The sequence below is a fragment of the Polypterus senegalus genome, chromosome 14, assembly GCF_016835505.1.
Source record: "Polypterus senegalus isolate Bchr_013 chromosome 14, ASM1683550v1, whole genome shotgun sequence".
NCBI lineage: Eukaryota > Metazoa > Chordata > Cladistia > Polypteriformes > Polypteridae > Polypterus > Polypterus senegalus.
The window spans coordinates 49,227,922-49,249,776 of NC_053167.1; the positions used below are offsets into that span (position 1 = coordinate 49,227,922).

A 21,855-nucleotide genomic window follows, 5' to 3' on the forward strand; every position below is an offset into this window, starting at 1 on the left:
GTTATAGAGAGAGGTTGAATTTGAAAAGTGGACGTGCAATTTGCAAATTCATACTACGGTATATTGTATGATAAAAAGTGTTGATGTGGCTGTTGGGGTGAAAAGTTCAGAACAACATCATCAATTGTTCAAGTGTCTAGGTGTAAAAAGAGATGGCAAATTACAGAAACCATTCAAAGTCTATCCATACCAGTCTTGCACATTCAAGTACCATACACTAAAACTAGGTATCATAAAGTCATACTGTAAAGCTCTACATGTATATTCTTTATTAAATGAAAGGTTGCCAGAAATGTTTCTATTATATTATGTCTTCTCTCCCTGCATCATAATTATAATTCTGGGTTTGTTTTGTTCTAGATAATAAGTAGACATTCTTATTCAAGTGTATCCTCTTAAATAAAAAATAAAGTAAACCTGTTAAATGACATGCAGTGTAATTATCTTCTTCTTGTATAATGTAATCATCTGCTGTGTGTTTTCCATTTCTTGTGACTAGAAACCTTGCCTAATAGTGGTGGTGCTTCTTATAGCTGGAGGTCTTTTCATGTTTACCTTTGAGTCAACTCAGTTCAATCTGGAAGGCTTTCTTCTTGTGTTACTGGCTTCCTTCTTGGGTGGTATCCGCTGGACTCTTACTCAGATATTAATGCAGAAAGCTGAGCTTGGTAAGTTGTATTTAAAAATTTTTTTTATCTTGCATAAATGTTGAAATTTAAAAATGAATTGGCTGATTTCTTAGTTTGCATTTTTAGCAATAAGGATTATATTTTGGATATTTAAAATAACGTATTTAGAAATAAATATGTTCACTGTTTTTGTTGTTTTTAAAATATGTGATTAAATAATTTAATTAGAAAGTAGAATTTACTTTCTGAGATGACACTAGTCATAAGATACAGACTAATCAAGCAAATACTTATTGTGGACTTATAGTTGGAATACAGTAGAAACATTTTGTGTGACAAACATGCAAAAGAATAAGAAATCAGGAAGGGGGCAAATAGGTTTTCACACCACTGTATTTGGGTACATGGAGCCTAGGAGGAGAGGCACTATATTTGAAGAAGACCAATGAAGATGTGAATCAATGTGGATGAAAAGACATGATAAAAATACATCTCACTACTAAAAAAGCACACAAAAAGTGGAAGGTAGCAGTCTGAGGTAACCAACAAATCTGAGTAAAATCAATACTTGGGTTACCATCAGTATTTTTTAAATTATGTAGACCAGTAAGTTAAGGTAGTGCTGATCAAGATTCTTACATTAAGTGTCTGTTTTTTGCTGCCCTTCTTAAGGTTTACAGAACCCTGTGGATACAATGTACCATCTGCAGCCTCTGATGTTCTTGGGTCTCTTCCCACTCTTCTTTTTTAATGAAGGTATCCTTGCATTATTATTTCAAATGATTTGCAAACCTTAAGAGTAAACATACATCACTGCTTCAACATGCTTGCTGTTCTATGTTTTCTCACTCTAATCACTTAAATGCACCCCATTGCAGCTTTTGTTATGGGCATTATATATATAAAATTTAGATTTTGTTGATTTTCATGAGAAATGTAATGCATTTTAAACACATAGTTTACTATATTTGGGGAGAGAGTAAGATTCACTAAATAAAACCTTTCCTGTCTCCATTCAGGTCTCAGTTTGTCCACATCAGAGAAGTTATTCCGTGTTAGTGATATGTCTCACCTTCTACACACCATTGTCTTGTTGTCACTTGGTGGTGCATTGGCATTTGGACTGGGTTTTTCAGAGTTTTTACTTGTTTCTAAAACATCTGGTCTAACACTCTCTATTGCTGGTATTTTCAAGGTAAGTAAAATTACAGAGTGAATCTTAGGAACTCCCTCAGTGATTTACTGTTACACAATTACGAGTTCTAATCTGTTTAGGCTGAACTTGGCATCAGACACATTTCCTGCCTCTTGCTTAAAGAGATTTGCAGTGTAAACTAAAGCTGTTAAATTAGCTTAGATTTCAGATTCATTATTCCAGTTCAATTGCACTTAAGTTAAATAGTCTGCTTGCTACCTGCACATATGTGAACTGCATGTGTTGTTTTAAAGTATTTTTTGACATTTTAATTTTTTGTTTGCTTTGCAATTCCAAATGATAAAGTGCTGTTACTGTTACTAAATAGTGACAAATGCTGCACCTTTCCAAAAAAAAAAAAAAAGTGACACTTGCTTTCCCAAAATGACATGAAGTCACATCGGTATACGGCACACTGCCCACACAGACAAAATCGTAGCTAATTGGTCAAACTTGTTAAATGCAAAACAAAAACTGATTGTTTCCCAGCTTTGTTTCCTTTTGTTCCTGGGGGTCTGAAAATATATTGTCTCTGCTATGTTTTTTTTTAAACTGAGACTCTGTGAGTCTTTACATTTTTACCAATGAAGATATGAACATCTTAATTATAATGATATTTAAGTACTTTGTTCTCAAAGTTGCTTACTAAAATGTCAGCATGAATGTTTATAAGGAAAGTACTAAGTTAAACAATGTAGAAAAGACTTGATGGACAAGATAGTGACAGCTATAGTTAGCTCCACCATGGCCACATTAAAACTATAAGTCCAAAAAATTTTATGTAAAGTAGGAACCAGTGGTGGAACCCAAATTGATAACACTCTCCACCTAAACTCCATGCTGTATGTCTTTCTCTGAAGTTTTGCCCTGTCTGATTTATGTTTGTTCTCCACTTATTCACTTCCTTCCTTTTGAGTGTTCCACTTGCACCATATATACACACGTGGACAAAATTGTTGGTACCCTTCAGTCAATGAAAGAAAAACTCACAATGGTCACAGAAATAACTTTAATCTGACAAAAGTAATAATAAATAAAAATTCCATGAAATTTAACTAATAAAAGTCAATGGTAACAAAATGGTAACAAAAGCGCCCAGAAAAACTTCTAAAGAGATCCAAGGTGAACTTCAAGCTCAAGGAACATCAGTGTCAGATCGCACCATCCGTCGTTGTTTGAGCCAAAGTGGACTTCATGGGAGACGACCAAGGAGGACACCATTGTTGAAAACAAATCATAAAAAAGCCAGACTGGAATTTGCCAAACTACATGTGGACAAGCCACAAAGATTCTGGGAGAATGTCCTATGGACAGATGAGACAAAAATTGAACTTTTTGCCAAGGCACATCAGCTCTATGTTCACAGACGGAAAAATGAAGCATATCAAGAAAAGAACACTGTCCCTTCTGTGAAACATGGAGGAGGCTCTGTTATGTTCTGGGGCTGCTTTGCTGCATCTGGAAAAGGCATCTGGAAAAGGCACCCTTCAAACCTGAGACAACTGGAGCAGTTTGCTCATGAGGAGTGGGCCAAAATACCTGCTGAGAAGTGCAGAAGTCTCATTGACAGTTACAGGAATCGTTTGATTGCAGTGATTGCCTCAAAAGGTTGTGCAACAAAATATTATGTTAGGGGTACCATCTTTTTTGTCCAGGCCTGTTTCATGAGTTTATTTTTTTAAATAATTCTGTTGAAGCATGGTTGAAAATCAATGTCTGACTTTCATTGGTTAAATTTCATAGAATTTTTATTTATTATTACTTTTGTCAGATTAAAGTTATTTCTGTGACCATTGGGAGTTTTTCTTTCATTGACTGAAGGGTACCAACAATTTTGTCCACATGTGTATTTCTTCCTATTAATGGATGCTTATGCTGTCTCTGTGTTAATTTTGCTTTGCTGGACGCTAAAAACTTTTCTATCAAGTAATTTTTTTTCAGACTGCTTCCTTCTTATTCTGAAAACTCTCTTATTGAACATCTTTTATATGTTGTGGAGCCCCTCCTTACTGCTTTGAAGTCGGTCACCTACCTGTCCTTAAAATAAGTGATTTCTTTCTAACAAATGAAGATGAATTTCCTCACATTCTACTAGTGCTAAGACATCAGTTTTCATGTACTAAATAGTGCTCCACCCAGTGGTTCTTTACCTCTTCCCATTTAGGAATCACTGTTACTTTAAGTTATTTAATGCTACAATGGCAGTAATTTACTTACAGACTTGCTTGTTTCAGCTTCCGCTTTCTGCCCTGCCTTAACTCGCTGATGCTAGCTTTTGAATACAGTAGCAAAAACAAGTACAAGTAACAATTTACTTTCCAAGTTTCTCACCAAAAAAATCAAAATATTTTTTGCTCCTGTGCACCTAAAAGGCAAAAAATCTTTAAAATTACCACACAGCTCCTTAGCGTCAAACCATGTTTTTAGGAGAAAAATTCCTGTTTTAATTAACACTAAAATTACCAGAGCCAATGAAAAACACACAGATCCGGCCCACCTTAAATCCGTTCACATCTCTCCGTCAGCGTCTTTTGTCCTGTAAATGTGCTGATTAAGACAAGCAGCAAGCAGCCTGGTATCCCATCCCCCACTGCTGAAGAACATGCACAATGTTCTCCCAGCTCATTCCTTGATTGATTATCTGGGAGTGAAGTGCTGGAATTTTAGAGTGGAAATAATACATCATTATTTGAAACGCATGCATTTCATGTGTGTTCCATTTCTATAATAATCTGTGTAAACACATTGTTAAAACAGAAACTTTTTTATATTTTAGTAGCAAATGACAAAATGTTGGCATAAACTATATAATATGTGCCTGAAGTCCAAAATCAAATAAACACTTTCACAGAAGGTTCAAGGACGATACAACGGCTTCCGTGGCGTAGTGGTAAGATTTGCTGACTTGTAATCAAGAGTCCCCGGTTTGATCCCGACTGCCATTTTCCATATTTGCCATTTTCAGTAGTGAGTTGCTCTTATTGCTAATATCATACAGTACACACATACATTTGGTTTGCGTCTGTAATAGATGCTGTACATTTATAGGACTTGTAAAAGTTTTTTTTCCACTTTTATTCTCTCGGTCACGATCACGATACATACTACCACCCTAGGGATCTGACGCTGTTAGTTTTTATTTGAAACTGGGAGTAACTGTAGATGTGAGTGTTGTTTTGAGGCAATGGAACGGGACATTCTCTGATCTGGAGTTATAAAAGCTGACACACAAACGCTGGTGAATCTGCCGCCTTCGTATCTCACAGTTGCTTGATTTTTTTATTTTTTTTATTCAGTTTTATTGAGTGTTCCTGCTCACGCTGAATTAGTATGCACCTTATTATCTATGATGTAAAAAAAACAAAAAAACAGACATATAGGTATATATGATATTTGGAATTATTCATTTTATGACCTGTATAGTACATTTCGGAAAGCATTTTGGCACGGATGCAACATTTTTCATATTATTCATATTCATTCACATAACATCTTGCGGTTGTAATCAGTGACTGTTTTGTGTGTGTCTTTTTTTTTGTTTGGTTTTTTCCCGATCTTGCCAGTCTCCACATTGCTGTATGGTGGAGTTTCTTTTGTACTTCCGGACATGCAGATGAAAGAATAGTACAGAGAGGTCAGTTCAGTGCTATATACAATCATCAGATTCGAATGTTAGCAGTTCACACACATGCAAGGACCGTCCTTCCTACATAACAATCTATTATTTCCACTCTAAAACTCCAGCACTTCACTCCCAGATAATCAAACAAGGCATGAGCTGGGAGAACATTGTGCATTCTCCAGCGGTGGTGGTATGGAATAGCAGGCTGCTTGCTGATTGTCTTTATTGGCACATTTACAGGACAAAACATGCTGATGGTTAGGTGCAATGGGATTTAAGGTGGGCCAGATCTACGAGTTTTTCGTAAGCTCCTGTAATTCTAGTGTTAACTGTCATGTAGCTCAACACATTTTGCATTTCTTCCAGTTCAATTTGTAAAGATGATGTCAGCACATCAGAATCTCCAGTGGTTGCAGCCCAAATGGTGAGGTAAACGTTTTAGTGAATAACATTCTGCTGACTGTAAAAGTTCATTCTTCTGTGTTGGTGGTTGAAGTATTCATGATCATGTTATCAAATATGTGAAAATACCAGATAGTTGGCAAAGTAAGAATCGCTCCTTTGAGTTCATCTAATGCATAAATTCAACAATCAAATTCGTTGTGTTAAATGAAATCAGAAAATCAGCCCAACGGACTTTCATAATTGAAAAACGAAAAATATTTAAAAATTTTTAACTGTGTTTGCTGGCATACAAAAATTAACATCATATGACAGTTTCTTTTTTTGAGCTATTTAACAGTTTTATATGGAAAACAATTTTAAATTTAAACCAGATGGTAATGTTTACCTTGGATGGTGCATCATTTGACAGTCCTTATCACACTTATAGTGATATTGTGTGGCTCATTCTGAGGCTCTGGGTATGAGCGATGTTTGGAAAGACATTCCCCCAATGAGTGGTGTTAGGACTTTGCTATGGACTATTTACACAAATTTCTGTAGGTCATCTATTAAGAATGCAAAATGTGAAAAACTTCTCAAAGCAACCAAGGCCAATGTGATTGCATTTAAACTTCTAACCAAGGTCATGTGGCTCACCAGGAATTTTACTGTAAATGCTGTGATTATGACAATTATTAATCAATATTTATGGAATACTGCTGAGAAATGGTGGAAAATGACAATGAGAGTACACCAAACCTGTCTACATGTGTTTTGTTGACTTGGAGAAGGCATATTACTGTGTTCCTCAAGGGATTCTGTGGAGTGTGCTTGGAGAACATTAGGTTCCGGGGCCCTTTATGCAGGGACTGAATACCCTTTATCACAGTGAGAGCTGTGTACGCACACTCAGAAAAGCACCAACACCATTCCCAATGCAGGTTGAATTTTATTTCATTTTGAATATTGTACCCATTGTATTTATATCTAAGGCCTGATTAACTGATAACAATGGAGGTCATATATGTGTGTGTGAGAGAGAGGATGTAAATTGACCAATGTAATGCAATACCAAAAATATATATTAAATTTCTATATAACTAAAAGATTTGTGTGTGAGTGAGAGAGTAAATGAATAGACTGTTTCTTCTTCTTCTTCTTCTTCATTCGGCTGCTCCTGTTATGGGTTGCCACAGCGGATCATCTTCTTTCTGTCCTCTGCATCTTGCTCTGTTACACTCATCACCTGCATGTCCTTTCTTACCACATCCATAAACCAATTGAGCTGACCCTCTTATATACTCATTTCTAATCCTATACATCCTTGTCAAACCCAGTGCAAATCTTAGTATCTTTAATTCAGCCACCTCCAGCTCCAGCCACCATTGCAAATAAGAAATGGCTCAGAGGCCTAATGTAATCCCACCTCCAACTTAAATGCATCAATCACTCCTACCGCAGACCTCACAACTGTTACATTTCCCTCGTACATATCCTGTACAACACTTACGTACGTCTCTGCCGCACCCGATTTCCTCATACAATACCACAGTTCCTCTTGAGGCACCCTGTCATTTGGTTTTTTCAGGTCCACAAAGACTCAATGCAACTCCTTCTGGCCTTCTCTAAACTTCTCCATCAACATCCTCAGAGCAAACATTGCATCTGTGGTGCTCTTTCTTGGCATGAAACCATACTGCTACTCCATAATCATCACCTCACTTCTTAACCTAGCTTCCACTACTCTTTCCCATATCTTGATGCTGTGGCTCATCAAATTTATTCCCCTGTAGTTACTGCAGTCCTGCACATCCCCCTTATTCTTAAATATCGGCACCAGTACACTTCTTCTCCACTTCTCAGGCATCCTCTCACTTTCCAACATTCCATTAAACAATCTGGTTAAAAACTCCACTGCCATCTCTCCTAAACACCTCCATGCTTCCATAGGTATGTCATCTGAACCAACAGACTTTCCATTTTTCATCCTCTTCATAGCTTTTCTTACTTCCACCTTGCTAATCCGTTGCATCTCTACATCATCCAACCTCTCTCTCTAATTCTTATCATTCATCAGCCTGTCAAAGTACTCTTTCCATCTGCTCAACACACTCTCCACGCTTGTGAGTACATTTCCATCTTTATCCTTTATCATCCTAACCTGCTGCACATCTTTTCCAGCTCGGTCCCCCTGTCTATCTAATCAGTACAGGTCCTTTTCTCACTCCTTAGTATCCAACCTCTCATACAACTTATCATACGTCTTTTCTTTAGCCTTTCGCCACCTCTCTCTTCACCTTGCACCTTATCTCCTTGTACTCTTGTCTACTTTCTGCATCTCTCTGACTATCCCACTTCTTCTTTGCCATCCTCTTCGTCTGTACAGGTGCCGGTCATAAATTATAATATCATGACAGTTGATTTATTTCAGTAATTCATTTCAAAAAGTGAAACTTGTATATTAGATTCATTCATTACACACAGACTGATGTATTTCAAATGTTTATTTCTTTTAATTTTGATGATTATAACTGACAACTAATGAAAGTCCCAAATTCAGTATCTCGGAAAATTAAAATATTGTGAAAAGGTTCAATATTGAAGACACCTGGTGCCACAATCTAATCAGCTAATTAACTCAAAACACCTGCAAAAGCCTTTAAATGGTCTCTCAGTCTAGTTCTGTAGGCTACACAATCATAAGGAAGACTGCTGGCTTTACATTTGTCCAAAAGACGACCATTGACACCTTGCACAAAGGATGGCAAGACACAAAAGGCCATTGCTAAAGAGGCTGGCTGTTCACAGAGCTCTGTGTCCAAGCACATTAATAGAGAGGCGAAGGGAAGGACAAGATGTGGTAGAAAAAAGTGTACAAGCAATAGGGATAACCGCACCCTGGAGAGGATTGTGAAACAAAACCCATTCAAAACTGTGGGGGAGATTCACAAAGAGTGGACTGCAGCTGGAGTCAGTGCTTCAAGAACCACCACGCTCAGACGTATGCAAGACATGGGTTTCAGCCGATACATTCCTTGTGTCAAGTCACTCTTGAACAAGAGACATCGTCAGAAGCGTCTTGACTGGACTGCTGCTGAGTGGTCCAAAGTTATGTTCTCTGATGAAAGTAAATTTTGCATTTCCTTTGGAAATCAAGGTCCCAGAGTCTGGAGGAAGAGAGGAGAGGCACAGAATCCACGTTGCTTGAGGTCCAGTGTAAAGTTTCCACAGTCAGTGATGGTTTGGGGTGCCATGTCATCTGCTGGTGTTGGTCCATTGTGTTTTCTGAGGTCCAAGGTCAACGCAGCCGTCTACCAGGAAGTTTTAGAGCACTTCATGCTTCCTGCTGCTGACAAACTTTATGGAGATGCAGATTTCATTTTCCAACAGGACCTGGCACCTGCACAGTGCCAAAGCTACCAGTACCTGGTTTAAGGACCATGGTATCCCTGTTCTTGATTGGCCAGCAAACTCGCCTGACCTTAACCCCATAGAAAATCTATGGGGTATTGTGAAGAGGAAGATGCAATACGCCAGACCCAACAATTCAGAAGAGCTGAAGGCCACTATCAGAGCAACATGGGCTCTCATAACACCTGAGCAGTGCCACAGACTGATCGACTCCATGCCACGCCGCATTGCTGCAGTAATCCAGGCCAAAGGAGCCCCAACTAAATATTGAGTGCTGTACATGCTCATACTTTTCATGTTCATACCTTTCAGTTGGCCAACATTTCTAAAAATCCTTTTTTCCATTGGTCTTAATTGATATTCTAATTTTCCGAGATACTGAATTTGGGACTTTAATTAGTTGTCAGTTATAATCATCAAAATTAAAAGAAATACACATTTGAAATACATCAGTTTGTGTGTAATGAATGAATCTAATATACAAGTTTCACTTTTTGAATGGAATTACTGAAATAAATCAACTTTGTCATGATATTCTAATTTTATGACTGGCACCTGTATACTCTCCTGTATTTCCTAATTCCATCACCAGGTTTCCTTTTCCTGAAAAGGAAATGAATAGACTGTTTACAAAAATAAAATTTTTATATTATATGAAGTACATAATATATTTTGTTCTTATATAGTCCTATGAAACTTATCAAACTATAATTTAGGGAAAATTATATATATATATATATATATATATATATATATATATATATATATATATACACACATACATTTATTAAAATATTAATTTATTTATTTAAGTCGTATCACAAAGCCCTATTCCAGAACCCTCCATTTGTTTATTTATTAAATTTTTCCCAATCATTCCTTGGTATATGTACTGGTATGTTTAGGGTCACTATCATATTGCAAGGTCCACTTACATTTTGAGCTTCAATCTTGTGATTGGCTGCCTCACATTATCCTCAAGTATCCACTGGTATAATGAAGAATTTATTCTAGAGTCTGTGATGAAGAGCTGCCCTGGCCCTTTATGCAAGTGCTACCTGTATTTCCTGGGGTTCTTAGAGAATTCTGCTCTCAGGCTTAACTTGCTATGGCACCCTGTTCTGGACAGGATGCCAGTTGTTTGAATTCTTCTCCACTCATAGGTGATCTTCCAGACAGTGCAGTAGTTGATTTCTGATTGTTTTTCAGATCTTTTTGTAGTCCATTCCCAGATTCTTGGGTACCTACAGAATAGCCTTCTTTATATAGGCTGTGGAGAGCTCATTTAATCTAGGGAAGGTGATAACACAAAATTCCAGAACAAACCAAACTAAATTTCACATCCTGTATAATGTTCTAATCGTTCACACCTTATTCTAACTTAAGATATTTGAGTTGGGAAATTTTACTTTTTCCACATGCAAAAATTTAATTTGTTTATTTAAATTATAGATTGGCCTATAAAATGTAGTGTATCACCTTTATCTACTGATACATCCATATGTTAAAAAAAGAAAAAAAAACAATACGGTGCACTTACTTTTTCATGTGACCTTAATGTTTATTCTTTTAAGCAACTTTTTATGCAATTTTGCATTCTTCGTTCAATTTTTAAAGTTGTATGGGTACATGAGTGAGTGTATATAACACACATACTTCTACATAGGAAACTTTTTTTTTTTTTCCTAATTCTTACCTCTTTTTTCTGATAATGCAAAATACTATGTCTTTTGGCTGCTTGCCCACGCCCTGATGGGCTGAGTATCTGCTTGATACTTCTACTGAAAAAATAAAGGGGACTATATATGAAAAAAGCACAATTGAGGTAGTTAAGTTTCTGTGTTATTTTGCTAAATAGAAACTTCAGCTAGCATATAGAATGACTGTCCCTCACAGCAGTAAATGGGTTTTAGTTTCTTTGTAGGATGTTTTTAAATAAACATTATTCTGCATACGGTCATCACCACACAGGTCTGTTAATCATACAGAATGATTGAAATACAGAGTAAAAGTAAATAAAGAGACTGCATTTACTTTCTTGATTTCTGATTGAACTTCATGTCCTATCAATATGTATAGTCTTGTGATAACATGTTATCTACTTAACAAAAAACTTTGGTCTTTTCAGGAAATTTGTACTCTTCTCCTTGCTTCCCACCTCATGGGGGATGAGATGAGCACGTTGAACTGGCTAGGATTTGCAGTCTGCTTGTCTGGCATCTCTCTGCACGTAAGCCTGAAAAGCCTTGGATCAAAAGGTAAGGGGTGCGTGCTCTCTGGATATAATAATGATGTAGTTATGTTGTGCTAGACCACTGATTTGTTGTAGATGTGCATGAGTGTCAGTGTACGCCCTAGTCATTTTGTGTATAATATACACAAGACAAGTGAGTGTGGTCGGTAGGAGGCTGTGTGATGGTGTCCTTTGTCAAAAACTGTAAGCAAGTATATAAAACCATGGCAGTTACATAAGATACATTTTAAAGTGTTGCATACAAGTCCCTAACTATTTGTATATACTTAAACAACAGACAGCTGCAGCTTTTTGAGTGTTTAGGAAGAGAGATAGGAAGAAGGACAAGGCTGAATAATATAAATGTTTCTTACAGAAGCACCCTTCCTTATCGTTTATTTGTAGGTAAATCTGCACATAGACTGCAAGTGCCGAAAGAGAGTAACAAAGATCTGGAACTTCCTCTACTGCGTGAGGAGAGGGATGAGGCCAACGAAGAGGATGACGACGATGATGAACAAGAAAGAGAAATACTTCACAGATAACTACAGCATGCTGCAGATATTCAAATGGTCTAAATTAGCTCCAGAAAAAGCAGTTGATATCCTATGGAGAAATGTCCCATTACAGGAAAGCACTTAAACAGTGGTTCATCACTTGATCATTTTTGAAAGTGCATATGGAACTGTATTTGTAAATTTGTCAGTGATAGAGATTTTATTTAGGGTAGCACTTCTGCTTTTAAAATGTACATTCAGTGTAGTTTGATTTTAATGCTATTGGTAGGGCATATCATCTCTTTGAGTGGTCTGCTTTCAGCCTATAGCTGTTTCTCAAACTCTCATGGAGTTGATTTGCTTGCAGTTAAAGTTTTGCTGTCAGTACACTGGTCCGAACTGGTTGCTTGGTTAGGTGTATATATGGCATGTGTCATTCCACAGGGTGACCTCTTCCTAGGACTGTAGGAGTGCCTTTTGTTTGATGTCTCATCTCCAACAGCTTCATCTAATTAGGGCTGTGAAGGTGATTGGGGTTTGAAATATCTGTGCATAATATTATGCTGTCTTTGTTTTTAAAGACCTTTGTCTGTTGTTTAATGGCATATGTACAATAAATTGCATTGGTAAGTTTTGTTTTTTTTTGTATTTCTCACTTTCTTAATTTTCTGAGTCAAATCCTTATTTCTCAAATTCTGGGTTTCAGTATTACATTTTAGAAGTTGGCAAACTGAGTGTTTGAGGAACACAAATGTTTTTTACTTATTGATAGGATGATAAATTAATTAATTGCCTTTCAATTCATAATTGAAATTAAAAAATCAGTTATACATAGTGTCATGTTAAAAACATTGAGTTATATAAAATGTTGAAAAGGAAGTGCCTTTTAGGTTATCTGTTTACATAAAATAAGTATTAAATTCATCCCTAGTTGTTGAGTGTTTTTTAATATTCAGCTAAAGAGAGACAGCAAACTGACTTATATTCTTTACATTTATTAGACTGGATAGAAACACTTACTTCCTAGACCATCTCAGATTATCCCAAAAGTATGGCTTATAAATACAGTCAGTTCTTAAAAAAAATCTTTACAGTTTAGTTTAACGCATAGATGAAAAGGCATTGATTTAATTGATTGATGATCCAGCATGTTGGTAAACTGCTTGAGGAAATAGAAAAACAATAGAGTATTTTTGTGTGAAGTTAACCTGTTCACTAAACGTTTATGTGGTTTCTTCAAAGATGTTGCAGTTTCTCCCTACCATCTGATGCAAGATAGTGTGAATGTTTTTGACTCTAAATATGCACTGTGTCAATGGGATGGAATCCCTTTGGCTTGTCATGACTATTCACTTAGATTTATTTGCTTACCCGATGTTTTAGCCAAAGGTCTACAAAATTGAGTAACATCAGTATAGGCTGTTTTGAAGAAATGTAGTGTAGGACAGGTTACAAAGGCTGGTCACCACAAGTGAAGAGCTATAAAGCTAGCATAACCAAATAATATCCGTTAACAATATGACAGATAACAATAGAGCAGAAAACATTAATCCTTTGACAGAACAGTAGATTTATTAGAACATTAGAACACTCTAGACGAGAACAGGCCATTCAGCCCAACAAAGGTCGCCAGTCCTATCCACTTATTTCTTCCAAGAAGTCGAGTTTTGAAAATCCCTTACGTCTTACTGTCCACCACACTACTTGGTAGCTTATTCTGTGTTTATATGGTTCTTTGTGTAAAGAAAAACTTCCTAATGTTTGTGCGAAATTTACCCTTAAGAAGTTGCCAACTGTGTCCCCGTGTTCTTGATGAACTCATTTTAAAATAAGTCTCGATCCACTGTACTAATTCCCTTCATAATGTTAAACACTTCAATCATGTCACCTCTTAATCTTCTTTTGCTTAAACTGTTTGGCTCTGTGTAGCCCTGGAATCAGCCTAGTCGCTCTTCTCTGGACCTTTTCTAACGCTGCTATGTCGTTTTTGTAGCCTGGAGACCAAAACTGCACACAGTACTCAAGATGAGGCCTCACCAGTACGTTATGAAGGTTGAGCATAACCTCCTTGGACTTGTACTCCACACATCATGCAATATAACCTAACATTCTGTTAGCCTTCTTAATGGCTTCTAAACACTGTCAGGAAGTTGATAGCTTAGAGTCCACTATGACTCCTAAATTCTTCTCATGAGGTGTACTCTTGATTTTCAGACTGTCCATTGTGTATTCAAACCTAATATTTTTACTTCCTATGTGTAATACTTTACATTTACTGACATTAAATTTCATCTGCCACAAATCAGACCAAGCCTGTATGCTATCCAAGGCTATCCATTCTGTAATGATATAACGGATTCCAAATTATCTGCTAATCCAACTATCTTGGTATCATCTGCTGACTTAACCAGCTTGTTACTTCTATTCCTATCTAAATCGTTTATTATATATATATATATATATATATATATATATATATATATATATATATATATATATATATATATATATATATATATATATATATATATATATATATATATATTAAAAATAGCAGCAGCCCTAACACTGACCCCAATGCTTGGTAAGCACATTGAGGTAGGTGGCAGTTCAGATGGAGGTGGGCAGTTTGTTCTATCAGCTAGGAGCTATAGTACCCTCAAAAAGTATTGGAACAGCAAGGCCAATTAATTTTTTTCTGCTGTGCACTGAAGACGTGTGTGTGAGATCAAAAGATAAATATGAGAAGAGAGATCAGAGTTTCATAGTATTTATATCTGGATATGTTAAACAACATATAGTTAGGTCTATAAGTATTTGGACAGTGATATCATTTTCATGATTTTGGATCTGTTCACCACCACAATGGATTTGAAATGAAGCAATATTAAGATGTGATTGAAGTGTAGACTTGCAGTTTTAAGTTAAGGTGTTTAACAAAAATATTGTATAAGCCATTTAGAAAAGACCGTCTAGATCCCATGGCCATCACCAAGTTCTGGGTTTCCACCCTACTGTTGTTTTGCTAGGCCTTCAGGTGTCTTCAGGTGCTGCTTGTTTGCTGGACTTTCTGCCTTCAGTTCGGTCTTCAGCAAGTGAAGCGCATGTCCAGTTTGGGGTGAGATCAGTTGATTGACATGGTCAATGAAAAATATTCTACTACTTTGCCTTGAAAAGCATTAGGTTTGCTGTCACAGTATGTTTTGGTTCATTATCCATCTGTACTGTTGTTTTGTCTTCATTACAGTTCTATATTACTTACCCTTTTGTATTCTTTAATGTGTAACATTTGTCACAATGCCTCAAAACCCATAGACTTACCAGTGTGTATAAGGTATTGTACTTTATAACTTCTCCACACCTTCCCTTCTACAACTTCAGGCAATTACATAGAGTAAAAGATAAGTAGGAGTTACGTTAAATTTAAATAATGGATCATTAGTAATATTCATAAAATAATAATAAAGTACAAGTGGATATTGGCAACCATACAACCTGATAAATGGTACCGTGCCGTTTGAGGTGGCACACAGACTTGTAGTTACTTTAAATGTCTCTAGTTGAGCGTCATTTCTAGCTTTCTTCAGAACAGGCTGCATGCCTGTCTCAATATGGCTGCTGAGCTGTGCTTTTCATTGTGTTGTCCTTTTCATGGCAATGGTGTGAGAGAGAGAGAGAGAGAGAGAGACGGAGGGATAAAGCATCTGAATTTCTGCATTCTCTGTTCAAATCCTACAGCCAATAGGGTGTTGTGATACAGAATGGCTTCTGATTTAAAACCAAACAGCCAATGCTAGACCAATAGTGTGACACATCCCCCCCGACCCCAGTTACTTAGTAGGCCTATTTTCACACCTACTCCCAAAAACCATTTGTTGAGTGAAGCTTACCAGCTGGGTAGTTTGGCTTTCCCCTGGGGGTTGATTGAGAGCGCCTTGCGAGAATCACTTGCCAAACTGGTTTTAGGCACATCCCCTGACCCCTGTCATAAAACTCACTTCCTGAGTCAGTCCTAAAGACTCTTGGATTAGACATGAAAGTATATCAGTGAAATAACACTAATATTACATTTGCTTTGTCTGACTTATAAAGACATACAACATATTTATCAAGTTATATGCAAAATTTCACCCCACAACAACTGTGAAGCATCATCCTATCAGTTTTGTAGGATTTGTCGGAATCTGAGCAGACAGTATAGCCCTGTGCAGTACACTTTAGGAATCATCCTTCAACTTTTGTCAGTAGTTGTGTCATCAGTAAACACCAGTGACCCTCTTCCATTGGCAGGCACACATGCCCTGCCATAACACTGCCTCCACAGTGTTTCATAGATGATGTGGTATGTTAAAGATTGGGAATTGTTTTTTCTTGACCAAAAAAAAATGCGATCATCTAGCGCAGTTGTCTTTGATGATTATCCAGGCCTTCTGGTGTTGCTTACCTCACCAGTGTGTTCCTTCTTTTTAAGGATATACCAGATGGTTGATTTGACCACTCATGGTGTTTAGGAAGGATATACAGAACAGAAAAGGAGGTAGGTTTCTTTTTATGTCAAAACAGATTTTAAATGCAAGTCCTCTTCAGTTGGATGATGAGCCCCATCTTAGTGAAGACATGTGGCTTTGTTATGTGAAACTGAATGAGCCAGGAATGTATAAGCGTTAAGCAGGTAGGGATAATGCTATTTGTAAAATACTTCATAATTGAGGGATGAGTTTTTCATTACGACCACATTTAAACTTAAACAAAAACTTTTAGTCTCTACGAGACCACCACACATCAAGCACACTGGTTCCCTACATAGCTGGTGCTGTTAAAGACCAATGGGGTTGCAGTTCGACTACGAGTAGATCTGCAAAATGTTGCTCTTCACATATTCCAGAGCCATTTGAACTAAATTATATACGAACGCCTTTATTCGCCGCGCCCAATTGAGGTCGCCCTTTTGAAGCTCGCCTTTCTGTGTGCGCCCTTATTGAATAGAGCTGCTACAATGGAGGCCCCATAGGTTATAGGTTACTCTGTTTTTTGTCTATCCTTCCATCCATCCATTATCCAACCCGCTATATCCTAACTACAGGGTCACAGGGATCTGCTGGAGTAAATCCCAGCCAACACAGGGTGCAAGGCAGGAAACAAACCCGGGCAGGGCATCAGCCCACTACAGGTTTTGTGTCTATATTAATCCAAATTAATATTACTTTTTAACTTTTAAGAGCTGCTTCCACACAAAAAAAATATACCATCTGAAGACAGACAGTAACTAGTGAGATACTCGACTGTATCTGCCAGTATCTGCTTAGATGCCATGGTTAACTGCAAAATTAATGCAAAAGCACGCGAAATAGAGCACAAAGAGTTCACAGCGAATGCACGTACGTCTGACCGAGAACAACTTAAAGATAGAGACATGTGCGGAAATCATTAGTTCGTATGAACCGGAAGGGAAACTGGCCGCCAGTGTTTTTGTTCGCCACCGGAGCGTGTGGTCGTGAACAGATGCAAAAGTTTGGTGAACCTTTTGATCGTAACCCAATTTGTATGTGTTCGGAAACATTCATGACCAGAGATTCTACTGTATTTCTGATTTTTTTTTTTTTTTTAAGGTAATACATTTCTTTAACATTATATGCCTAGTGGTCACTGTGACTGTGCGGGACCCGCTCCTCTTCTAGATTTGGGAAGCCTCTTGAACCCGACACGGTTGATAACGTAACCGAATGAGCTGGCAGATGAGGACAAATCACACATGGAGCAAAGGGAAGGTGTAAAGTGTGCAGTGCTATTATTAAATAACTAGCAAAATACCCGCGCTTCACAGTGGCGAGGTAGTGTGTTAAAGAAGTTATTAAAAGGAAAAGGAAACATTTTAAAAATAACGTAACATGATTGTCAATGTAATTATTTTGTGAGTGTTATGAGTGTTGCTGTCATCAAGGATTTGATTATCATTATTTCTTTCAATCAGGTTTGTTTGAAGGACGTGTTGTGTTCAAGTTACATTCTGTTTCTGTCAACCATTGTAAAGATAACAGGTTTAATTCATCGAAGTGTTCACTACCCAAATCGGTACTCATGAATCTGAGATGTTTTAACAGGCATTCCCGGTATTAAGTTGTGGATTTGCCTGCGAATATTTAGCGGCAGTGGGTTTATGAACTTAATTTAAACTTATGCTTTACACCTTCCTTTCTTATTGATATGTTTACAAAGGCTTGTTCAGATTCAGAGGGTTGTTCCTTTCTTACTGCATCAATAAATAGCTCGTCTTCCTCTTTATCTTAGACATCACACACTGCATGCACGGGTTTACCTTTCCCAGTCCTACAAAATTTAGCGAAGTGGTTCAATTTACCACATTTTTTACACTGTCTTCCTTTAGCTGGACATTGACTTTTCCACCGTGTGCTTTGTTTCCGCAGTAGCTGCACTTATGAATATGCTTGTATGCGTCACTCGCTTCATATTCTTTTGCTGCCTTCTCAATTGTGTAATGTGTTTTTTGTTCAGCGCTCTTTGGAGTTCTTGCTTGTTGTCTGTTTACTGCGTTCACAGTCAGTTCACGTGAGCCACTCGGAGTACATGCATCGAAGGTTCTCAGCTGTGCTATCTCGTGCGATCTTGTGATGTCCACAGCTTTATTTAATGTCAGCTCAGACCCGGCACTTAAAAGTTTCTCTCGCACTTTCGCTGAGTTTGTGCCAAGCACTATTCTATCCCTGACCATCTCATCTTCGTTTGCATAAGCACAGTCCTTCACCAGCAATTTTAACTCCATTACAAAGTGATTAAAAGTCTTGTTTATACCCTGCGTCTTCTCATTAAACTTGTATCTCGCGAATATCGTATTCGTCTTAGACATGACAAACACCTCAAAACGGTCATAATATGTTTTCAGTACCTTGGCTTCCTCCTGGGTGAGAGCCCATGTGTTAAAAATGTCTCTTCCTTTTTCCTCAAAAATTGTGAAAAATGAAATGATGGTGAGACTTTCTTTTAAAGTATGCTGGGGAACTTTATTTATTACAGCTCTTACATTCACGGCATCTGTGCTCTAAATTAACTTCCATAATAGTAACCTTGAGTTCCCTTTTTCTGGTGCCTTCCTGATGACATAGGCGCCTAAACCATGCCTGATAATAAATTTCAATGACATATAAATATTACAGTGATCACCTCGATAGACATCTCACCACCCAAATCGCTACTCGTGAATCTAAGATGTTTAACAGGCATTCCCGGTATTAACTTTTTGATTTTTCTGCGAGTATTTGGCGGCAGCATTACAAAATTGTTTTCATCTAGCTGCATCAGAAAATGTAGCACGACGTCTGACACAACTCCTTTTTACTGTTTTCTCACAGTTTGGATTGCTGCTGACAGGCGGCCTTATATGGGCAGGCACTCAATTATGTAGGAGGCGTGGTGATGGGGGACGCAACTCCGCCTCACACGGCGACCGAGCTGCAGGCTATGGCCGTATATATGTATGTAAGTAGGATTCAGTTATGACCGTTAAGCGTAGAATTTCTAAATGAAACCTGCTTAACTTTTGTAAGTAAGCTGTAAGGAATGTAGCCTGCCAAATTTCAGCCTTCTATCTACATGGGAAGTTGGAGAATTTGTGATGAGTGAGTGAGTCAGTCAGTCAGTCAGTGAGGGCTTTGCCTTTTATTAGTATAGATCAAAACTGTGTCCAAAAAGAGAGTGCAATGCTCCAAAGTTAATAAATAAATAATCCATAACCATGTTAAAAAATGAAGTTTAAAAATCCAATAAATCATTAAAAACAAGGTTAAAATACTAACAGGAACAGTATTTTTAAAAAAAACAACAAACCTGGTGCCTTTCCTTTTACTTGGCGTCTCCTCTTCTTCACCGTGAGGGCCCTTGCAGTAGAGGGATCACCCTATCAGCAGGTGCAGCTGACCTTCCATTGGTCCAGTAGCCTTCTGTCCCAGGCCGCGTACAGGCTCCCTTGCCAAACCGAGACTCGGGACCCCAACGGCCAGGGCGCTCATGCTGAAGCTCTCCCATCACCACAGCCTCCTTGACCCCCCGCTGCCTTCACGGTCTTAGGGCTCGTTTATACTTTACACTCAGAACACGTATGCATCATTGTCGCCACGCCATTAATACAACACATGCGCGAGTGGCAGTACCGGCAAAAAGTTAGGGGGTGCAGTGTGATAAAAGTTGGAATGTGATGTCAGAGTCTTTGTTTACTGTCTACATGTGACAAGTAGCATCCACTTGCAGAACCACAGCACCATACGCCACCATTGCTAGGTGAGGCGAACACAACGCCTCCATTTCTCAAACACAAGTCTCCTTTTCTAGGCACAAGCACAAACAAAAGATGGCAGAAAACAGCATGGTATTGTTGCTATTATTGTTACTATTGTTTTCAATCACATTTATAAAAACTGTACGTTTTGCAAAATGTTTTTCAAAACCGGTTGAAAAGTAAACGTAACATTACGTGTATGTGTATTGTAATCGTTCTTTGGCTGGTGAGCTAATTGTGAATGACTGCAACACTGTTTACGTTGCTGTTCAGTTTGTCTCGTAAAAACTAGGGAGGATCAACACTTAATGTTGTATTGTCATCAAATTATGATAATTTTTGCCCAAAGTTCAGTCTGTTTTACTGATGAATGAAAAATTCCCAGTTCTTTAAGATGATATTTTAACATAAATTAAGATCTTTTAAGTTCCGTTTTATTGTTTGTTGTATATTATATTTATGAATTGGATTCATCCATCAATCCATTCATTTCCTAATGAATGTTAACATAGTTTTTATTTAACTTTTAAATCTTTTCTCTTTTTTTTTCTTTTTTTTTTTGAGTGGGAAGACGTTTTCATGAAACAATCAATACACATACTGTATTCCTGTTCGGTTAAGAAGTGAAGGTTACTTTCTTTAATGAGAAGGTAATCTAGGGATAAGGTGGAGATTCTATGCCACTTAATAATAAATTTCTTCTTTTTTTAGCTAGTGAAGTAGTGTCAGGGTCTTGTCACGAAAGGTCTCCCACATCACGTTAGGATCGGCAGTCGTACCCAAATCTGAAAGTTCCTCACACAAGGACGGTTGTGGTGGTGTTATTATTGGTGTTCCTGGCAGGAGGTGTTTCATTTCGCAGGGCACCCTGGATATCATGGAGAGGAGCGCAGCGCACGGCTCAATGGCAACTCTGGTCTGCACTGGGAACTGAGAGGGATGGCTGCGAGGGCTCCGAGGGCAGATGAAGAGGCGTTTGTTAGAGGAATCTGTGAGCAAGTGACACACCATCTGTGGTCTAGCGACTCACGTCCTGCTTACAGAGGAATCAAAGCATTACGCACATCTGAATCTGTTCCTCGGGAGAGTCGCAGTCAGGGCAGCTGATGGAACGGTCCTTACGGATGACACTGCAGTTGTGACCCGCTGAGCTGCCTACTTTGAGCAGTTGTTCAAAGCTGATCCTCCGGTTAGGACGTTGGATATCTCTGGGTCCACGGTTCTTGAGGCTGATCCTCTGATTGGCTTTGAACCACCCAGTCTCAATGAGATTGCACAGGTGGTGAACCAGCTGAAGCGGGGAAAGGCTGCAGGGATCTGTGGTATCCAGGGTGAACTTCTCCAGGCTGGTGGTAAGGCTGTCCTCCTGGCATTGCAAGCAATCTTTCCTTCCATTTGAGATACTGGCATCATCCCAACTAACTGGAAAGCGGGACTTGTCTCTGTCTGGAAAGGGAAGGGTGATCGCCTGGATTGCAGCAACTACAGGGGAATAACACTGCTCTCGGTGCCGGGTAAGGTCCTTGCTAGGGTCGTCCTCAATAGGATCCATGATCACTTGCTCACCTATCAGTGACCGGAACAGTCTGGTTTT

At 38.1% G+C, this 21,855-nt stretch overlaps 1 protein-coding gene across 1 annotated transcript in view; it reads left to right on the forward strand.

The window, feature by feature from the left end:
• Positions 1-12,609, forward strand: part of slc35c2 (solute carrier family 35 member C2) — a 39,468-nt gene extending 26,859 nt beyond the window's left edge. The window contains exons 5-9 of the mRNA XM_039735210.1: positions 500-668; positions 1,302-1,385; positions 1,649-1,824; positions 11,370-11,499; positions 11,880-12,609. Of these exons, the coding sequence (XP_039591144.1) occupies positions 500-668; positions 1,302-1,385; positions 1,649-1,824; positions 11,370-11,499; positions 11,880-12,019 (699 nt within the window). The 3' untranslated portion in view covers positions 12,020-12,609. The remainder of the gene's footprint in view (positions 1-499; positions 669-1,301; positions 1,386-1,648; positions 1,825-11,369; positions 11,500-11,879) is intronic.
• The last annotated feature ends 9,246 nt before the right edge of the window (positions 12,610-21,855 follow it).